Genomic DNA, 20,980 nt, shown 5'->3' with positions numbered 1-20,980 from the left:
CACAAAGCTATTCTCCTAGCTAAGTGTGATTTGGCTTAATATTATAACTTGACTTTGCTGAGCCCGAAGAAGTCCTTTCACATAATTAGTCTAGAAATATACTAGCAGAAGACTGGAGAAAGAGAAAACCAAGTCCCTCCCCTACCTCTTTTAACCTCTGAAAACTGGGAAAGGATGTGCACATCTCTTAAAGACGTGGTGTGTGTGTGTGTGTGTGTGTGTGTGTGTGTGTGTGTGTGTGTGTGTGTAACTGGGAATCAGGCCCAGAGCTTCATACACCCCAGACAAGTGTTCTATCACTGAACTACATCCAAGCCTGAAGTTAGGTTTTAAAATATGAATCATTTGCCAATTTTTAACTTAAATTCCTTAGCCAAGCCACCATGGTGAAGATCTCTCGGGTGGACTGTAGGTTAGTATGTTTGTAAACAGCCAGAAGGCAGTGCCTTTTATTGGCATCCAGAAACGATCCTAGAGCATGGGAAAACTCGCATCCCTCAGTTTCCTCCTTGGCTGAGGGAGATTTGAAGCAAATAACCTGCAGGTAGCAGGTACAATGACACCAAAGGCACACATATGCACACTGGGGTACATCTCAAGAAAGGAAAAATGGATGAAAGAGTTTATCTTTAATACAACGCAAATACAGCCCTGGCTTGCCAGAAAATTGTATTAAAATCTTCGCCCAAATGTTATGAAAAATATTGACAGCTGGATTTATATAGCCAAGTAAGTGCCCCAGTGTGACAATGTGAAAGCACCTGGTGTTTAGGTGTATAGCTATGTAATGAAGCTTCCAAATGATGCCATTGATCAGGGAAGGCAAAGCTGCCTGAGCTGACAGGGCCCTTACCTTCTCCAGTATAGCGTTGCCTTGGTGAGGGCTGATGTTGTGCTGGTTGACCTCTCTCTGGTACTTATACTCATAAACTTGGTCAGTGATGTTGACTAGCAGAGTTGATGGGCTGAAGAACAAGTTCCCACAGTTGTAGACAGTTCCACTATCAATATCAGTCGGCGCTGTGGCATATCGCAAAATTAGTCCCATTATGAGGCCTAAAATAAAGAACACATGATTGTACTGGAAGAAAGCATTCTACATTTCCCATAATTGCCTGAATCAAACATTTGACTTGGAACCTATAGAAGTGTCGTGAGAAAGCACAGGGCCATTTCTTGGTTTGTGAATTGTTTACTCACAGATACTAACTCATTGGGATGTGTCATTGGAATAAGTCACAGACATTACTGACTGAATACTTGGAATATATTTTAATGGTTTTTTTTTTCTTCTCCCTTACCTCCCCTATCCATTCAAAGTATTCAAGAGAGACTTTGCTCTGTGGTCAACATAGAAGAGACTGTTCTTCAGGAGATGGCTCCACGGGGAAGTCCCTTCACACTGACAGAATTCGTTTATATTTCAGACCCAGGGAGAGAGGTGGCCTTGTTCTCTTCCTGAGGGTATGACACAGCAATAGCTTCTCTGATTTTAATGGCCGGTATTGGGGACCAACCAGAAGGGAATTTGGTCCAAGGATGCAGGTCCAAGGTAGAGATGAACTTTAGCTCCCAAATACTGTCAAAGAGTCACTGGATCAAGCAGCTTCCCCTCCAGCTATCAAATTCTATACTTCTTGCTAGGCACCAAGGTATATTTTCTTAACCTTTAACACAATTACCATTTAAACTTTTACTTGACTGTAGTTGTATGTATTCTCCTGACATAGAGTCCCTTTGTATAAGGGATCAATATTTGACTTCTAACTTTCTAAAGTCTATTAGGAAAATCATGGGTGTAAGATCACTATAAACCTTTTTAATATGAATGTATTCATGGCAGGGAAGAAAAGAGCTTTTTTTAGAGACCTGAAACTACCCTTGATTCAAAATGTGGGTTCACATATGTGTTTGGGGAGAAATAATCCAACATTATTCTTCAAAGCTCTATTTTTGGAGGTTTTACCTCTTGCTTGTGAATTTTATAACCTAGGAACATTTCTCTTCTTTTCTTTTTGTCTATGTTGTTTCATTTTCTAGGTTTTGAAACAGAGTCACATGAAGTCCAGGCTGGCCTCAGCCTCACTATGTAGCCCGGGATGGCCTAGAAGTCCTGACCCCCTGCCTCTATCCCTTAAGTGCTGAGATTACAGGGGACACCACCTCTCTAAGCATTTCATTTTTCTGTGAGATATTTTGCATTAAATATTTTATTCCACATATCTATAGATCTAAAATAAAAATATATAGTTTCAGGACTGGATGAGTTTGCGTTTAAGTTGAAGATCCATGTGCAGAGAATTCTAACCCAGCAGGCCATGTGCAAGGGCAGCTGGGAATCTGGATCTAAGCTCTCTCTACACTACAACCACTGGTGGGAGGTGGTTGCTCAGCCATATCTCTCAGCTGCCTTGTCGCTGGCCAGACCACTTCAATAGCACGTAAGCAAAAGTGAAGTGTTTCACTTCTAGGTTGGGGTAGAGAATATTCTAGTGAATTCTCTCTCTTCTTCTTGCTCTCCTTTATTGGCTGAATGGGAAGAAATTAAAGGCCCCAAAGATAGACTGGTTAGATGGAGCATGGGTCCCTAAAGACCAGGAGTAGGGGGACATCTGCCAGTCAGGAGCACCTGTATTGGGCTGCTATATGTGACAACTTCTGTTCTGTAAGTTGCAAATATGTTGATATTTCTGTGGGCACAATCACTAGTAAAAGCCTCCTTAGGACAATGTATTGATACAAAGGAACTTAGAAGATCTGATAGTGGTATAGAAAGAATATATGAAGTAGAGGAGAGGAGGAGGGAAAGAATGGAGGGTAGAAATGAAGGAGAGAGTGAGTGGGGAGGAAGGGAGGAAAAAGGAGAGAGAGGCGGGGAGTAGATGAAAGGATACCTCTGAAATGCTAAGAAACTTGGGATCTTTCAGTGCAGTGGTGATGAGAACTAATGAAAGCTTGTAGACAAGAAGGTAAAATAATTAGATTTTTTTTTGTGTAGGAATTATCACTTGTAGAGAACTGATTAAAATGAGGAATAGGAAAAAATTGAATTAGCAAATTTCTTTGAGAATATTTTTTGAAATCTCACACATGCTTCAGTTTAATCTACGCTTCCACAATTAAAAAAAAAAAATTGCACCCAATCTTCATGAACAAGAAGAGACACCTTACACATAAAGGTCTCCCAAACAAGTGCACATTGAAAGTTTGCCCTCAGCTGCTGAGTTCCATCACTGAGGCATGATTAGATCAAGGTCACTGGGGGGGGGGTGGTATTCTCTACAGCTATGCCAGTGTCCCAGCTCCTCCCTGGCTCTCTGTTTCTGCTTCAATGTAAGCATCTCTAGGAAGTAGGCCTATACGTCCATGACCTTTATCACCTCAGACCACAGAGAGGAGACCAAGCAGCCATAGGCTGAAGTCTCTAAAACCCAAATCAATCCTTTGTATATTCTCAGCTATGTCAGAAAAGCCATATGTCTGGGCACCCTGACCTTTATTGAGTATCTGCCACAGAACAGTGGGAACCTTCCAGACAGAGTGCCGAGTGCTTATGACGAAAGCACCCAGGCGAGTGCAGAGGGTAGCTCACTCACACCTCATATTTTTAGGCACAGAAGGACATCACTCTGTCCACTCATTTCCTAAGACTGATAAACTGGTGCCATGAACGACGGTACTATTATTGCTTTCTTTACTCAAGTGGGACACAAAATTAAAAATACAACAAGACAGACCCTGCAGGGGTCTAAATGGATAGAACCTAAATTAATGTCACTCCCAACTCCCAGTAAGTTAGCTACTTAGCTTTGAAAAATTCTCTCAACGAGGCAACAAGAAACGAACAAGAAGTGTCTACCCATAGCCAATTCTCAAGCATGGAAAGCCAAGTCCTTGCCTTAACAACAAATGCATGTTCCTTGGTGTGGTTAAATTTCACATAAGGTCTCAAAAAACTGAGTGGTCCTGCCTGGTCCTGTACCAGCTTGGGTCTCAGACTTGAATAAGAATGGAGTGTTACATTTGCAGACAGAAATAACAACAACAACAACAACAACAACAACAACAACCACCAGATATATTAGCCATGAAAATACAGTTCCGAGAAGAGGGCAGTTGGCGTGGTCATAGCTCCTGCACCCCATGATCTATCAGCACATTCATGCAGGGGCATTCTAGATCCAGCCAATATCTGTGCCCAGTGGGTTTACTTAAGGCAAAAAGCTGGGGACCGCTCTGAAGGCAATCATGAGTATAATCTCCCCTTAACTTTTCCAAACCTTTCTTACGATTGTAATGTATGCTAACGGTCCCCTGTACAACCTTTTTTCCTTTTGTTTCTCCATAAATGTTGGTCCAACATCAAAGACAGACAGTTATTTTGAAATTCTCATCCCCCTCCCCATCTTCTCTCAAAGAAGCTTCCCGTAGTAAATTATTTTCTATAGTTAATCTCTTCCAGCACTTCCTTTTTATAGGATCCAACTTAACATATGAGCCAAGAGGTTCTGGCCCTCATTTGCTCCAAACCCCAAGTGTTGGAAGGAATCAAGTGTTGGCGGTTTGCAGAGCCATCATGGCTAGCACGCCCAGGCTGCAGGAGCAGCAGCTGGCCAGTCCTTGCTGGTCAGAGGCCAAATGCTCCCACACAGCCTCCCACAGTTTTTCACAGGCAAACTCAGTGTCCTGGGCGGATGCTGACACAAAGATGGAGTGGTGAGAGATACAGTCCGACTGCAAGAGGAAGAGAACTCTGAGCAGAAGTGATTTCTTTCATATCCACACAAAGATACAGGATAAGGAAAGTGCCCATCACCCTATCACAGATAAATAGAAGATTGGCCACCATGGCAGCAAACCACCACTCCCATTGAAAAACATCTTGCCTCAGTAAGGGGACCACCTCCCAGAGCATGCGCTCACAGCACACAGCCGTGATCTTGGTCTGTCACAGCACTCACTCAGAGGTCATCTCTGAGACCCAACCCACTTCTTTGAGTGGAGTTGGCATTTCCTTCGCAGACATTCGACAATTAAGAAGCACGAGAGCCTTGCCAAGCCTGAGTGTCTGAACCCCTGGGGTGGGGAGAAGAATCTTGACCTCCCTCAGCTCCACGCAAGCCCAGGACAGAGATTTACTCACAGAGCACCCAGTACCTGAAATTGTCCTTGGGTCTCGCCTTGGCAAACATATGCTCTATCAAAGCCCGTGTACATAGATCTCGCTCACCTGAGTGCAGCTCACATAGTGTGAGCCGCACGGTATCAGGAGCCAGTCGTATGACAGCCTGCATCCTTCAGTGTTGCTTTGCAGACCTTTGATACACAATGAACCGTTTAAGGCAGAGGCTCTGAGATATGATCCGTCTCCTTTCCTCCAGAAAAGACGAACACTTCAGGTGGAGTTGTAGTTGGATTATTTCCAACTAAGCGCAAACTCCCTTGAAGTCAGGAGGAAAGGGGTCTGCTATGTAGTTTACCCATCACAGGGATTTTAAAGTTTCAGAGAGAAGGGGGACCTCAACAAATGCTGTGATGTTCCTGTCCTTGTGGGCTTTCTACATAAATGTCATCCATCACATGTCTGGAAGGCAGCTCCACCATGTCAGAGCATGAAAGAGCAAAGAGGTAGTGATGCATAATCCCAGCACTTGAGGGATGGAGGCAGTGAGAGATGATGAAGAGTTCAAGGCAAGACTAGGCTACCTGAGACTCTATGACAAAGAGAGGAGAGAGGACAGGAAGAGCAAGGAGCTTCGGGGGTGTTCCCACCAAGGAGCATTCAGAAACAGCAGCCCTGACATTTGGATTCTCTCTTTTCTCATTAGGCACTTTTTTTTCTATTTGCCCGCCACAGATGTATAAGATGTTCTGAAGCGTGTGTGAGCCAGAAAGAAATGAGTATAAAACGCTCTTCTCCCGAGAAACCGTAGACTGTGCCAGCAGCTGACTGGCCTTTTCCTCCCTTGGAATGCTAGCGTGCTAACATCCTCTCAGAATCAGGCACTATGGCTGTCTCACTATAAACCTCATTTCACAGCCAAGTCTCTTGACTCTTCCTGACAGATATTCAATATGGTACAGAAACGTTTCTCTATCAGGGCTCTGGTTAGAGAAATATGGACAAGGCCTTAATATTTTTTTAAAAAAAAATCATAAATGGCAGCAGATGGCAAGTGGTCTTTAATATACAGAGTTATCCCAGTCTCTTTTGTGTTTTCGTGGTCACACATAGTGCCCCACAGTAGGGCAAAGCATAACTCCAGCTCCCTTGCGACTCTCTTTTGTAGGAATGGTGGTTCCCTGGAGATGAAGGGCCCAGCCGGCCCAGCTGTGGGTGTGAGTTTTATGGACTACATACTTTATGTACTCCGTGGACTACTGTACAGCATTCACTCAAGCGCCACATGGAGTTTGCAAGGACTTGGAAGCCACACACAACTACAGCTCATACATGGAGACCACAGGACAGCCGGGTGCTGGAGCTGAACCTCCATGTGTTGAGTGAGGTCACTGCCACCTTCTCTAAACCAAGTAGGTGAATCCCTGAGCATCTCTACCTGTGATGTGTCCGTTAAAAACAAAGTTCTATTTGTTTCTTTTGTGACAGGGTCTCAAACTCATGGTCCTCTTGCCAGCACCTCACCAGGAGCTGATATTGCTGATACACACACACACACACACACACACACACACACACACACACCCCACATAGAAAATGCCCTGGTTTGGGGTTTGGTACTTTGTTTTGGTTGTTGGTTGCCTATTTCTATGCCTATTTTGGCCATGTGCTCCATCCAGGTAAACTGACTTCACCCTTAGCTCTAGGCACCTTCTTTCTTCCCCTTGCTGACAATTGGCTCTGGAATATTATGTTACCTTAGCTCAGCCAATGACACGTGAAGGGATTCCTGAGAGGGAGCGTCATAGAAGAAGAGACAGGAAAATAGAGAAGCATCTGTGTGTGTATGTGTGTGTGTGTGTGTGTGTGTGTGTGTTGGGGAGGGGGGTGTTCAGGGGTCAAGGTTCCTGTCACTTGTTGACTAGAGCCCAGGTTTTGTATGTACCAGGCAAGCACTGATACTGACCTGCATGCCCAGCCCTAAACACAAGACCCAGGCAATCTAAAGGAAACACCACTAGCCCTGTCCTCAGCGCACTGGAGGGAGCTTCTTGGAGATGTTGAAGGACGTGCAAGAGGTCAGGAGACACACAGCAGTCAGGGAGAAGCACGCAGAGGCAGCACAGCTAGGATTGGACAATCAGGCAGCAGGGGTGACAGGTGAGGTCAATAATGCAGGTTTGAGTGTGACAGTAGAAGCATTTACAAGCACTGGGGCTGAACTGCATTTCTGATACTTTTAACTTCTTATCTGATAAGGTTTTTTTTTTTTTTTTGACTTATCAGCATCCTGTGGTTTAAAGAGATGACAAAGGTTTGGGTATCGATGTCTGGATGCATTTCCCAACAAGTGCTGGTTTAGTAATTTAGTTTTAGCCCTGAGATTATTCGGAAACCGAAAGGAAATGCGTGTATGTGTGTGTGTGTGTGTGTGTGTGTGTGTGTGTGTGTGTGTGTGTGATGCTTTCTGTTATTTAAGGTTTTCCCTGCCCTCCCACCAACCTTCTAAATTTGAAAGCAGGGTGCAGAGTATGTGTGTTTCTAAAAGGGACACAGTTTATTGCCTCACACTGTTCACTGTGGACTTGCCCTGGTGGAGAAAACAGTCTTAGAATGGAGTCGGGACTAGAGTGAGATGCCTGCCAGTCAGAGAGGCCCCCACGTGCACCCAAATAGAAGTCATCCATAAAGCTGCCCACCTGGGGACAATGCCAAAATATTTATCATTGTGTGAAAGACTCGTGGAAAATAGCAGAGGTCCAGCGATCATATTCTCTCCAGTGTAAGCTACTGCATGTCTACCATCCATCCTTGGCACACATTAGGTAACACTCAATATCCCGTCCACATGTATATACATACATGCCTACAACACAACACTCACATCTCTGGGATTTTTTTATTTGGGGGGTGGGGTGTGAGACGGCGTCTCTTTTTGTAACCCTGGACATCTTGGAACTCACTGTGTGTACCAGGCTTGCCCCAAACTCTCAGAGATCCGCCTGCCTCTGCCTCCCGCATGATAGAATTAAAGGCGTGCACCACCACTGCCCAGCTTGGGTTCTGAGATTTCTAATATGTATGATATAGATTATTTTTCTCTGGAAACGACTTCGGGCACCAGCTTTTTCACAGCTAATAGCTTGTCATCATCCTTAGAGGCCATCAGCAGAACTGTAGACAAGAGGTTCTAACTAGATATATATTGGCTAAACAACGGGTTCTTACTTTATAGTTTTACACAAAACAATCTATCATTTCCCCAGTAGTAGAATAATGTAGATAGTGAAAGTGGCTCCCCAGAAGGGAGATGGTTTCCACCCTAATGGGGAAGATGGTAGGAAACAAAACTAGCACCTGCCTGTTGGAGTCCTTCCCTACTGAAGCACTAGGGACGCCACCTAGAAGGCTGTAGATACAGGGCTGGCTTTGGCAGTGGTTTTGATCCTAGCCACTTGCTTTTTCTGATCATTGGTCTTTCACTGATGATGCTATTCAGGCTGCTAAAAGCACTATACTTAAAACAGTATAGACAGTAGTTCCCTCCAATAGCCAATAGGATTAAAACTACAGCCTTCCAACTCCATCAAGATCAACAGTGTCAGACTCACCAGGACGCTTTCGGGGTTCTGAGGACCCAAAGATAAAAGTTACCATCTTTCAGACTATTCCAAAAATTAAAGTTAGTCAAGCTCACATTTGAAGAAAGCCCTGACTCCTACTTTTTATGATTCACATAATTCCGATCTCTTTTCTCGGGCTCCGTAAAGCATCTGCTACATCCATGGGTATTTAAAACCCAAATGAGGCAACTGGCAAGGTAGCTTCTCTGGGGTGTGGGTGGCTGTTTCCAGGCAGCCTTGCCACCTTCCCTGGGATACTTCCGGTTCAGCTTCATAGCATGAATGGGAAGTCACAGTATTGCTTCCACTGGGTTACATTGGGCTTTTTTGTCCACATACTACCATTTCTGACAGGTAAGGAAGGAACCAAACTGCCCCTGCCAACAACAGTTCCCAACTAACTGAATGGGGACACTCTGATAAGAGCAAAAGGGTGACCCAAATCCACAATCACAAGCTTTGAAACGTGTTCCCACCAACGCTGTGCAGCAGCTTATACATTTTCTAATCCCCTCTTTGTATTTATTTTGTAAACTTCCAAAGGCACTGTCTTAATTAGGGTTTTTATGGCTGTGATGAAAGACCCACGATCAAAGTAACTTGGGGATTTGGGGTTTATTTGGCTGACACTTCCATATTGTTGTTCATTGTTGAAGGAAGCCAGGACAGGAACTTGAACAAGGCAGGAACTCGAAGGCAGATGCTGCTACAGAGGGCTGACAGCGGGGCAGCTCACTGGCTTTCTAACCATGGCTTGCTCAGCCTGCTTTCTCATAGAACCAAGGACCAATCAGCCCAAGGATGGCACCACCACAATGGGCTGAGCCCTCCCCATCAGACACTAATTAAGGTAATACCTTGCAGGCTTGCCTACAGTCTGATCTTACATTAAGGTTCCTTCCTCTCAGAAGATTTAGCTTGTGTCAACTTGGCATAAAACTACCCAGCACAGGAACCATTGCCGGGAACAGAATAAACCCTTGCTAACAATAGCAGATGTTCTGGAGTGAATGCTTCAGGCTGGTGGAATAACACAGGTGTCCTAAATCTAAAACACAGCCCCCACCCCCACCCCCAACAGGTACCAGTTACTTTGTGTCTCTGAGTATCAGATTCCTTATCTGTTGCATGAAAACAATAATCTCTTCTTTATTCACTTGTACACACAGAAACACACATACACATGCACACGCTTACATTACCAAGAAACTACATAGAACCAAACTGGCAAGCTTTGACTCCCACACCTGAACTCTAGTATTTGTGTGACAGTAGGAAAGTTACTTGATTCTCTGTTCAATTTTTCCTTATCTGAAAAATGACTGCTGTAAGGATTAAACTGGTCAACATGTGTAGAGTCTAATTTTGCATTAGATGTATCATTTGCATTAGCTAGTTTTTTATTATATATCTACTTTTTGAGATAACAAATGTTAATATTCCCTGTCATTACCCATATGAATTTAATTCAATTATACTCTATATAATAGCTTGAGTCATATAAACCCCTTCTCTTAGTGTGTGCCATCAGTGACCCTTCAGACCATTCAGAGAGGAGCAATGAAGAGGCACCGGGGCAACTAGGCCAAAGCTGTACAAGTCTAAAGGTTCAGAACCCCAGCACAATACACAGGCTTATTTAGCATAGAAAGGTGATTGCCACACTGTGTAGCCTTCACTGGCTCATAACTTACTATGCAAATCAGGGTAATGTGAAACGAATTTTGTGTTGATTCTCCTGCCTCTGCCTCCCAAGAGCTAGAATTACAGGTGTGTATTGGCATGCCCCAACATAACATCTCGGGTAGGAAGAAATGCCCTGATACAATAACTCTACTTATTTAATTTAGCAACACAATACAATGTGGAAAAAAAAACTTGGGCAAATATCGAAAGTGACTAAATCAAGCTTTTTGTAGCACAATCGAGAACAAATTGACTATATTGGACTCTAGAACCTAACTGCCCTTCCTGGAGATCCTTCAGGTTAAGACAGAGCCCCTCTGGGTTGGCGAGAAAGGATCCTACGGAGATGTACACAGCCACCCCAGCTACTCTGATGAAGTCACTTCATCACCTCACTCTTCCAGGAGGAAATCAGTAAGATTTACTGAGCACCCAATTAGAATCAAAAGAGGCCCAGACGAACTAAGAGTGGTGAGCCAATGTTAAGGAAAACTGTCAGGAGAAACAACTAGACTTCGTTGTTGCCTGGGATTGGATTCCCAGTAGAAAGCTACTGGGTTTAAGGGAAGTAGCTCCAAGATGTCTGATTGAAGTCTGGCCTGGCTTGAAGTTTGGAGAAGTGTTGAAGCTGTAAGGAGTTTATTTCCTGCCCATTTCATAGATGAGAAAACTCAGACCAGAAATTAAGCCATGGAGTAGAGCAATACATCCTGCTACTGTGGGAAATAAAAAGAATTACCAGCATTTGGGGCTTTCTCCACTGAGTTTGCCAGGTTTCAACAGACACCATGCCTAAGGACAGCTCAGGTAGGTGTGGGTGGGAAGTGGTGATGAGCATCCCCTGGAGGACTGGCTGTCAGCTAGGGATGCAGGCTGAGTGGGGACAGAGCAAAACTGGACCAATAAAGTGGAGACACATCATGTCCAGCGATCCATTTTCAGCTGGGAACCTCTGAGAAAGGCTGAGGTGAAGTCAGTACCTTCACAAGATTTGGGCAAAGATGTTTTAGTAACTATAGTTTCTTTAAACCTGGGAGAGGGGTGGAACTAGCTGTTGATTAAATTAAATTATTCTATTAAGCTTAGGGAAGAATACCCTTAAAGGCCAGAAAACCTTTGAATGTGACAGAACTTTTGATAAGCTCAAAAGTCTAACTATAGAGGCTTGGGATTTCTTTGGTCCCTACTAAATTATGAACAGATTTCTGCTTGAATTCAGGGCAGTCTCTATGTCAAATGATGGGGGGAGGGGAGGTAGCACTCTAAGATGTTTAAATTGTTTTGTTCTTAATCTTAAATCCCAGCCCTCAAAGGTATGCCATGTACAAATGTCCTACAAAATGTGAGATCCCCTAAGGAGTTAAAATGGACTCCTTGATGCTCTCAGGGACCAAGGAGCAAGTGCTTTCTAATGAGCACCTCGGAGATGAATCTCGGCCCCGAAATAAGCAGCACTAAGTGTCCCAGCTGCTGTCAATCAATATTTTGACCATTAACGCTCATTCTGGCTTTTAGTCCACTTTAAATGATTATGGCTGTTGCTTATTCTTCCATTTTGAAATATCTGGAGCCATAGGAAGTCATGAGCGACAATTACCCTTTACTGTGCCTGGCGGAGCAAAAATATTTCTACAATGACACTGCTAATTTATAAAAAGCACCCATGACCCATAATAATGAGAGAAGAACTTTTATTTTATTATTTTTTTTTGTATAAGCAATTACTTGTATTTGGATCTTCAGTTTTATTTCCAATCAGCACAGAGGAAACTTCTTGGCCCCATAACCCTGCCTATGATAATTTAAGGTTAACGACTTGAAAATTGTTTCTAACCATAATTATGAAAGAACAGTTGAACATTCTGCTTGGTCACCTTGCTCCTTGTTTATCCTGTAACTGCTCATTTTCTAAGCCTCTGATCCCTAGAATTTTTTTTTTTTTAAATTGGATTCCTAAGTACACTGATTAAATGTATCAGCATCTATTACATCTTCTAAGAGACATTTGGCACAGGTCACCAGAATGCCCTCAGAGAAGCATGTTGGGGATTGGGCTGAGGGAATACAGATACTGTGGTGCCAGAAGAAAATACTGTTCTCAGTATAAGGGCAAGTGGTTTGTGTAAGCAGTTGATGAAGGCAAGAGCCACAGTCAGAGAGATAGGGGCTGGTCATCAAATTCTTTGATGAGCCCAAAGAGAAAGGCAAACTATCCTAGGGGCTTTATGGCAAGATTGGAAAGAATAAGCAACAGCAATAATCCCTTAAATGGGACTAAAAGCCAGAACAGACATTAACGGTCAGCATATTGATTAACAGCAGGATGGAGAGATCTGTCCCAGGCTACTCTAAGGTGTCTTCAGAAAACAAGAAAATGTCTATGTTTGTCTTCTCCATTGGTCTTCATTATGCCTTTAGCCAGTCTACTGTAGAAACAATGGCTTGCTTCCTCAGATGGAGAAAGGGTTTACCCTGGAATTTTAGTTTGTCAGACCCCCTGGAGAAGAAACTAGATGGCCAAGCATTAAAGGCTTACAACAGGATCATATATTTGGAACATCCTCATTTCCCCACCATCCTCCCACCCCCTGCTCACACACACATACACACACTCCCTGGAATATTACTGAAGGAAGTTACTTATTACTGTCTCAGCACCCCTGATTAAAAGACATGCTGAACCCCAGGTCAGCACCAGCCACTACCATGATCTCCATCTAAATCCCACTTCCTCTGCACAAGGAGGATTCCGTTCTCTAAGATTTCTTACAACTGTATGAACTTCATATTCATTTACAAAGATTCTCTCCCTCATACTACAAAAAGTTGTTTCTTAGAGTTCTTCTTTTTCCTGGGTTTTAGTTTGTCTATTTCATTACATCCCTGACAGAAAGTCTACACTAAGCACTTCAGTATAGCATTTTGAAAAGGTGCTTATCCTAGAAGTCTGTGGAGGCCATCCTAATGGATTATTTTTAGAGTTTACCCTTGAAAATGAACAAGAACTTCATTGACAGCTTGAAATGTATGAAAACACATGGGAGGACCGCCATGCTTGACTGTTCAGCTTGGGGAGGACCACCATGCTTGACTGTTCAGCCTGGGGAGGACCACCATGCTTGACTGTTCAGCCTGGGGAGGACCACCATGCTTGACTATTCAGCCTGCGGAGGACTACCATTCTTGACTGTTCAGCTTGGGGAGGATCACCATGCTTGACTGTTCAGCTTGGGGAGGATCTCCATGCCTGGCTGTTCAGTGTGGGGACAACCATCATGCCTAACTATTAACCAAATCTAATCAAGAATTATTTAAGTCAAAGTTTAACTACTTTTATAAAACAATATCCCTACCACAGAGAAGGAAATTGATAAAAATCATTATAATCCAAGCACATTTAAGGCTGTGGAGAATCTTCCCTTCCAATAAGGGTTTAATCTTAACTCTGTGTTGGATCACTAAAATATGCACAGCCCTTTGATCTGATGCTTAGGATGACAGCGTTTCTGGCGTCTCAGATTACACCCTGCATCTTTTTGATTATTTATTACCCAAGATAGAGAAAGCTCCTGGTAAATCGATTATGGAGAAAGGGAGAATGACTCATGTCTAGAGCTCGGCCTCTGAAAGCGCTGTGCCCTTCTCTTTTGGCCTGTCTCTCCTACCCTGAAAAGTTTTGCTGTATGCTATACAACTTTCAGCAGTACAAAGGAACTTAGCGGTGCTCTGAACTGGCTTCCAGAAAGCAAGCTGCGCTACGTGGCCTTAAAGCTCTGTCCTATAGCTCAAGTGGCTCAAGGATAGGCTATCTCATGCTTTCCAGTCAGGATCATGCTTTGTTAAGATCAGTCCATCACACGCTTAGCACACGAAAGGCGCCTCATCTTGTTTCCCTGGAGTCCAGACATATAAAAGAGCCTCAGGGATTTCCAAAAAGAAGGAGAAGTCAAAAAAGTATGTTCTTTGCTATCTGTTTTGGCAGCCCCTTGACTGTTCCCATTATGTTCAAAGCTGTTACTTTTTACTAGGTAGGATAAGGGTAGTGAAGCCAGTTGGTAGGGAGACAATTTGTCTCAGTACCATCTCAGTGCTGGTGCCTTGTATCTCATCTTAATAAGCTAGATAACTCAGGCTAGTCTGTATAGACTCCATAATCACATTTTATTAAACTTCCCAAAAATGATGGATGCCATGGTAACTTGCACAGAAAGAGTATCACTTAGGTAGGTTAAAGCTTAAATTAAAACTGTTTTTCCCTCTGTGGTTTAAAGAATTGGGTGTTCTTACTTATACCTATTATTCCAGCACCCAGGAGGTTGAGGCAGGAGGATCACTGTGAGTTTGAGGCCAGCCTAATGAGTTCCAGGCCAACCTTGTCTATAGAGTGAGACTTGTCTAAAATGAGAGAGAGAGAGAGAGAGAGAGAGAGAGAGAGAGAGAGAAAGGGAGAGTGGGGGTGAAGCGTGTGTGTGTGTGTGTGTGTGTGTGTGGTGTGAGAACACAAATAAGTATTATAAACAAGATCATATCAAATCAGGCTAAGCAATGGAAAGTGTTGCATAGGAAATTCTTGGTTTAACACTTTTATTATCAGAAGCTAAAACAGTGTTCATAGGATGAAAAAGGATTTGGACACAATTATTCCCAGTACAAGGGTGGGGTCTGTTTCTATGAGTGTTTCTTCTTGAAAATAGTTGAAAGGGTATTTCCTCCATGCAGTCTGAAGCCATTCAGTTAACTTTGCATGGCTCCTCTGGCTGCCTGTGGAAGAGGCTGCGCTGACTGACTGCATTGCCACCACATCCTACTACCACGACTAGCGCTCCATGACTCCCCGCATGACAAAGGATTGCAGCTGTCAACAGACCCACATACTGCGCTGCCTCAGAGCACTGCTGTGACAGCTGCTCTGTGGCCAGGCGAATTTCTGCCGCTCCTCTGGAAAGAGGTTGGCATCCCTAACACTGCAGCAGCTCTCCTTGAGCTAATGACACTTCAATCAGCATGTTCCCGTCACTTTCTGCACTTTGCCATCTGAGCACAAGTCTCTAATTACTACGCCCAGGCAACAAGTTACACATCAACCCCACCATTTACACACTCACCATACACCATCGCCCCTCCAGTCTCATGCAAGAAGCGGAATCGATGATTTTTAAATAACCAGATTGTTAAAATGGTAAGGATGAGCAAAAAATTAAACGCGAGTAGCTCCACTGCTCCCTGGTGTTGAAAATGATCTTCATCCTTCCCTGCCGTAAACCGAAGCTGCCCCGCCATTCTCCACTCGACCTGCTCAGAGAGATCCCTGGACGAGGGATGAGCACTTAAGATGAGGGTTGCCTAGGACAGATTGGTGCCCACAGAATTTCAGAATAAACACTGCTACTTTGTTGCTACTTCGCAAGCAATTCAGATGGCTTAGCATTCAGACCGGCTTCTAGTTACAACTTCCTGTTTCTCTCTTAAAGCAGCCTCGTCTCTTTTCAAACTCCAGAGGGTGGTTTCATCACAGAAGACTCTGTCTTTAAATGATTCACTCTGGAAAGAGATCTTCCACACGAGTCAAATCTGCCAGCAAGATGCTGATGTCCAGACTCGTGGCCCTCCTGTTTCCAGCATGATTTCTTAGTCTGTATGCAACTGGCAGCTTGTACATTAATAGTAAGACAGTTCGACTCAGCCCATCAATAGTTTCCAGATTCAAAAAAGGGCAAGTTCAGACCCTGAGCTTCACCTACTCAGGTTTCTCCCCTCCCACCACAACCTCCCAGGGGATGATTGACAGGTATGATTTCACAGGACTGTTTCTGAAGTTGAGAGGCACAGATCCAATACACGATTCTCTGACTTTTTATAATTGTCGGTCACTGAGCAGAGCTTCAACTACAATAATCAAAAAGAAAATTCTAGCCCCAGTCCTTTAACTGTGGTATTTGAAGAAAAAAAGGAAGAGAGATCAGGGAGATGGAGGGAAGAAGGGGGGGAGGGAGGGAGGGAGGGAGGGAGGGAGGGAGAAAAGGGAGAGGGAGGTGTCTAAGACTGGCACCTCCAGTTCTTCTGCTTCCTAGGCAAACATCAAGATTTCCTTGTCTTTGCCAATCAGTCACCATGCAGCCAGGTATGAATGATGTGGAGACCCCCCCACCCCCCACATCTTACCACATAGTAGAAATGGACGAGTGTTAATGTCTGGTTTCTATTCTGATATACACGATAGAATTACATTTCTGTAGTATATGTCACGGAGTAAGCAGAATCCAAGGCACCCTGAAAAAAAAAAAATGTCACTAAAGGTTTCAGGACAAACACATAATAATATTATGGTCTTGCAGAACTGTAATTCTAGCGTTCAGGAAGCTGAGGCAGGAGGATCACTGAGAATTCAAGGCCTCCCTGAGCTACATAAACACTGGAAGGTAACTACCCATCGGAAAACTAATTTCCCACCCTGGGAGAGTATCAGCCACGCCAGTGCCTCAGCTTCTTTGCTTATGCAACCCTGGGGCTGGAGCTGGTTTTCGCTGTGTGCTTGGCTCAGCAGGGGGCATCTGTGTGCACTGCAGATGTTCTTACCCATGGTCCCTTTTGGCAGGCATCTCTGTGGTGACTAATACTGGAGTTGTCTCGAAGCCTGTCAGCTATGGCTTGCAAGCATTGGCCAGCAGCCTCACCTTCGGTATTCAAAAACCCACAGGTAAGTCGTTAGATTTACAAGATAATGCAAATTCAAACCGAGAGAGAACTTCCTGGTTTTGCTGCTTTTAAGTCAGACTTGCTCTTTCGCTGTCTTACCACATCCCTTTCCCTCTTCCTGTGAAGAGACCCGGGAAGTGGGTGAGAAGGAGCAGGAGATGTTTGGCTGACTCTACAAGCTTTTCAAAAGCTTTAAGTTTGCTGTTGAAATAAGGCAGTGTAGAAAGATGAAGGACGCATGGGTAGAGAAAGGAAGGCCTCACCTGGAAGCCTGGCCCAAGCCTGTTGCCTGGAGCATGGAGAACAGCAGCACTGTCGACAGCAGTTGGCTAGGATGGTTTGGAACAAAGACAGTATTTCTCATCCATAGAGACGCTTCAGTGGGAACATTAAAATGGAAAGCTGTTGTCTTGGGGCATAAGGGCACATGGCCTCTCTACTTTTCCAGTTGCAAAAGCTAGGAATCTCAAAACCTTATTTACAAGCAAAGGGCTGGTTTTAACTCCCTGATTCAACTCTGTAACTCATTGTTTGTTTGTTTGTTTCATATTATCAGTTTACAATCCCATCCAAGGCATCTCTGGAAAGACTTTAAATGTTCATTTGTCAAAAGAAAGGAGAGGGCTGGCCAAATGGCTCGGTGAGTAAAGGTACTTGCGCCAAACCTGATGACTTGAGTTCGATTCCCTGGGTCAGTGTTGATGGTGCCTCCCTCAACAATCTGCACTGTGGCTTTGTTCTCTCACCTAGCTACCCTGCTTCTTTTGTGAATCTGTGTGAACCCTGTTTTCAGTTCTTTGGATGAGAAACCCAGTAACCAGAGCTGTCTGACCCCAGACCCTAACCAACAGTAACACTTCTGGGTCCTGGGAAAACTAGGATAACTAATTACTGGAATAGCCAAGGTTCCCAACATTTCTAAGTGCTGTGCTATCTACATTAAGGAGATAGATGCTGACAGAAGGAAGATTATCAACTGGAAATGAAGGCACTGTGCCGGCACCTGATGACGCTCACCCTTCATGCCACAAGCTCACAGGAACCTGGGTTGGAACCCAAAACAAGGCTATTGTCTTAACTGGCTTTGGATTGTGATGACCAGAAACAACTTGGCGAGGAAAGTTTATTTGGCTCATACATCCAGATCATAGTCACTCATAAAAGGAAGTTGGGGCAGGAACCTCGATACAAGAATTGATGCAGAGTCCAGAGAGGAACCCTGTCCATGGGCTCACTTAGGACCATGTGCCCAGGCAGGCATTTTGTCAACCGAGATTCCCTTTCCCAGATGACCCCAACTAGGATCCAATTGAGAAAACAAAACAAAACAACCAAAAAGTTAACCAACACAACCAAGGAACACAAAACAAGGATCTGAGAGAAATTACTGAAGCTTTTCAATCCCTTTCTCAAAGCCCATTGTGAACTGAGTTGAAGGTGCTTGTTCCACAATGCTACATGCAAGTGAGAGAGGGAAGAGAAAGGACAGAACTGCCTGACTCACTGCCACCATCAGCATACCCTGCCTCAGCTTGCCCACAAAACCCAACGGCGAGAAGGAATCAAAGAGAGGGACCTGTACTGTCAGGGTAACCCAGGGTGGAACAGATGTTGCACGTAGGAGGGAATGTCACCCAGTCAGTGTAACAGAATCTCCAGAAACTGCTTATAGAAGAGGTTGCCGGGATAGGCTGGGGAAGTGACCTGCCTGGGTGAGGAGACCCTGAGGGATTTCATGTCAGGCTCTATGAAGGATCCAGGCAAACCTGGCATTATGCCTGCCATTTAGCCTTGTTATCCCTAAGCCATCCAAGGGGTGGCAGCATTCTACCCAAGTCCTTAGGAATAAGGAAGGGCCCCTGTAACTTCAATTTTTTTTTCAAATCATATTTTTAATGATGGTTCTTAGACACTCTAACCTCTCCTCTAGCCCACCACCCACCAGAGGTCGTGGGTAGGATACGGGGGAAGCGGACCTGTTTAGAACATTTCTTTGGAGCAACTCCCATCTGTGTTGTCTGGAAATCAGCAGCTCAGTTCACAGGTCAGCAGCAGCAGCAGCAGCCTGATCCACTCACAAACTCTTCATGGACACACCAGCAGTCCAGTTTGGTAGAATCAGTATATATAGTAAACACGAATCAGCAGTGGTGGCACGACCCAGCAGAGACAGCCAGGCCTCAGCTTTGGCACGAGTTAGCAGGAGGGACCAGGAGAGACAGCAGGAGAAGTTTTAGGCTATGCCTCTCTCAGTAAAGTGAAGCTCAGTGAAGATGAGAGTCCAACAAGAGTTACACAGCTAACTCTATAAGCAAGCCTAGCTCAGCCTCCATCACTGTCCCTCAAGTGCTATCTATATCCTCCAGACATCACATGTCCTCCATGGGTCTTGCCTTAGCAAGTGTCTTGCCTCAGCACATGCATCTGTCTCAGCTGACATCACTTTGCCAATCAGCCAGAGTCTGAGGAAGAAACTACAGCACACCACCAGAAGTTTTTTGGTGTAGTTCTCTCTATGGAGTCCCTACAAATAGAGCTCAACTACACAATGTAAGTCAGACCAATACATGTGAGTTGTTAACAAAGAATCCTTCATCAGGTGTCCTTTCACGTGCTTGCTTTAACAGAACATTCTTTTACCTGTGTCTGCTTCAGCTAAATGTTCCTTCATGTGTTTGCCCCAGCAAAACACCATCCGATAGACTTTCCAAAGAGCCCTTAAGTTTCCACTTCAGGCCCCTACAGGTACCCCTTCTCACCTTGTTTCCTGCAGTTACCTCCCTTTTGGCTAAATGTCTGGAGGTCCCCTCCTCAGTAGAAACAGCAAGCTTTGGCCCATTGGCCCCTCTTGACCTGCAGATTGAGAGACCAGTCCTAAGGGAAAATGGACTCACTGACTTATTTTGTTTGGTCTCCACAGGCAAGACAAAGAGGGTATAAGCTGACTCCAGTACCTGGAACTCCCCCCAGCTCTGAATGTAGGCTTCCAGGTTGGGGTGAAGCAAAACCCCTGAAGCCAGGGACAGGGAGGAGACAGAGGTGCCACACTGAACTCTACTACAAGAACCTGTCCAACCAGGTTAACCGTGGAGTCAGAAGTCTGAGAACTTCCCTTCCTTTCTTCTCCTTTCACTTGTCCACATGACAAATACAGTTAACCTCTCTCTGCAAAGCTTAAACCCTCTGTGCTCTCCACTGACTTCTCCAGTTCCCTTCCCCAAAAGCCACTGCCCTATGACTAATCTCTGGATTAAACCCTCCTTGTATGGCTGGGAGTAGCGTCCTGCAGTCCTACACTTAGGAAGAGAAATGCTTGAAAGTGAAGGCTATGTAGTAAGTTCCAGGCTATTCTGAGCTACAGATGGATACAGGTCTCTCAACAAAACAAAACAAAACAAAAACAAAAACAAAAACAAAAACAAAAACAAAAGCCTCAATGAGGAAAGAAAAGGGGGGTGGGGGAGAAGGAAGGAAGTTAACTGCTTTTGTAGAAACTAACAAAGAACTGTACCAGGCTCCCCACCCCTCTCTAGTCCCTGCCTTCTCTCCTGGAAAGGAGAGAAGGTGGAGTCCCAGATACAGATGTACGGACCGGGTCTGAAAATGAAGTGTCAATCAGAGCAGATGGCTACAGAGTTGCTTCTTTCTCTCACCTAAGTCAATTCAAACTCAAACTTTTGAGAGAGCCATAGCTTAAGCATGGCAAAGGATTGTCTGTCGGGGGTGGGGTGGGGGTGGTGGTGAGATGGCTCAGCGGGTAAGAGCACCCGACTGCTCTTCCAAAGGTGCAGAGTTCAAATCCCAGCAACCACATGGTGGCTCACAACCATCCTTAACAAGGTCTGACTCCCTC

General features: G+C 44.5%; 1 protein-coding gene across 1 annotated transcript in view; it reads right to left on the bottom strand.

Annotated features, from left to right (window-relative positions):
• The window catches only part of Slc9a9 (solute carrier family 9 member A9), a 539,646-nt gene extending 523,773 nt beyond the window's left edge, over positions 1-15,873 (bottom strand). The window contains exons 1-2 of the mRNA XM_021206677.1: positions 15,537-15,873; positions 854-1,056 (exon numbers count right to left, since the gene is read on the bottom strand). Of these exons, the coding sequence (XP_021062336.1) occupies positions 854-1,056; positions 15,537-15,711 (378 nt within the window). The 5' untranslated portion in view covers positions 15,712-15,873. The remainder of the gene's footprint in view (positions 1-853; positions 1,057-15,536) is intronic.
• Positions 15,874-20,980: the final 5,107 nt, after the last annotated feature.

The sequence above is a fragment of the Mus pahari genome, chromosome 10 (assembly GCF_900095145.1).
Source record: "Mus pahari chromosome 10, PAHARI_EIJ_v1.1, whole genome shotgun sequence".
Lineage (NCBI taxonomy): Eukaryota > Metazoa > Chordata > Mammalia > Rodentia > Muridae > Mus > Mus pahari.
This window is presented reverse-complemented; position numbering and strand designations above follow the sequence as displayed.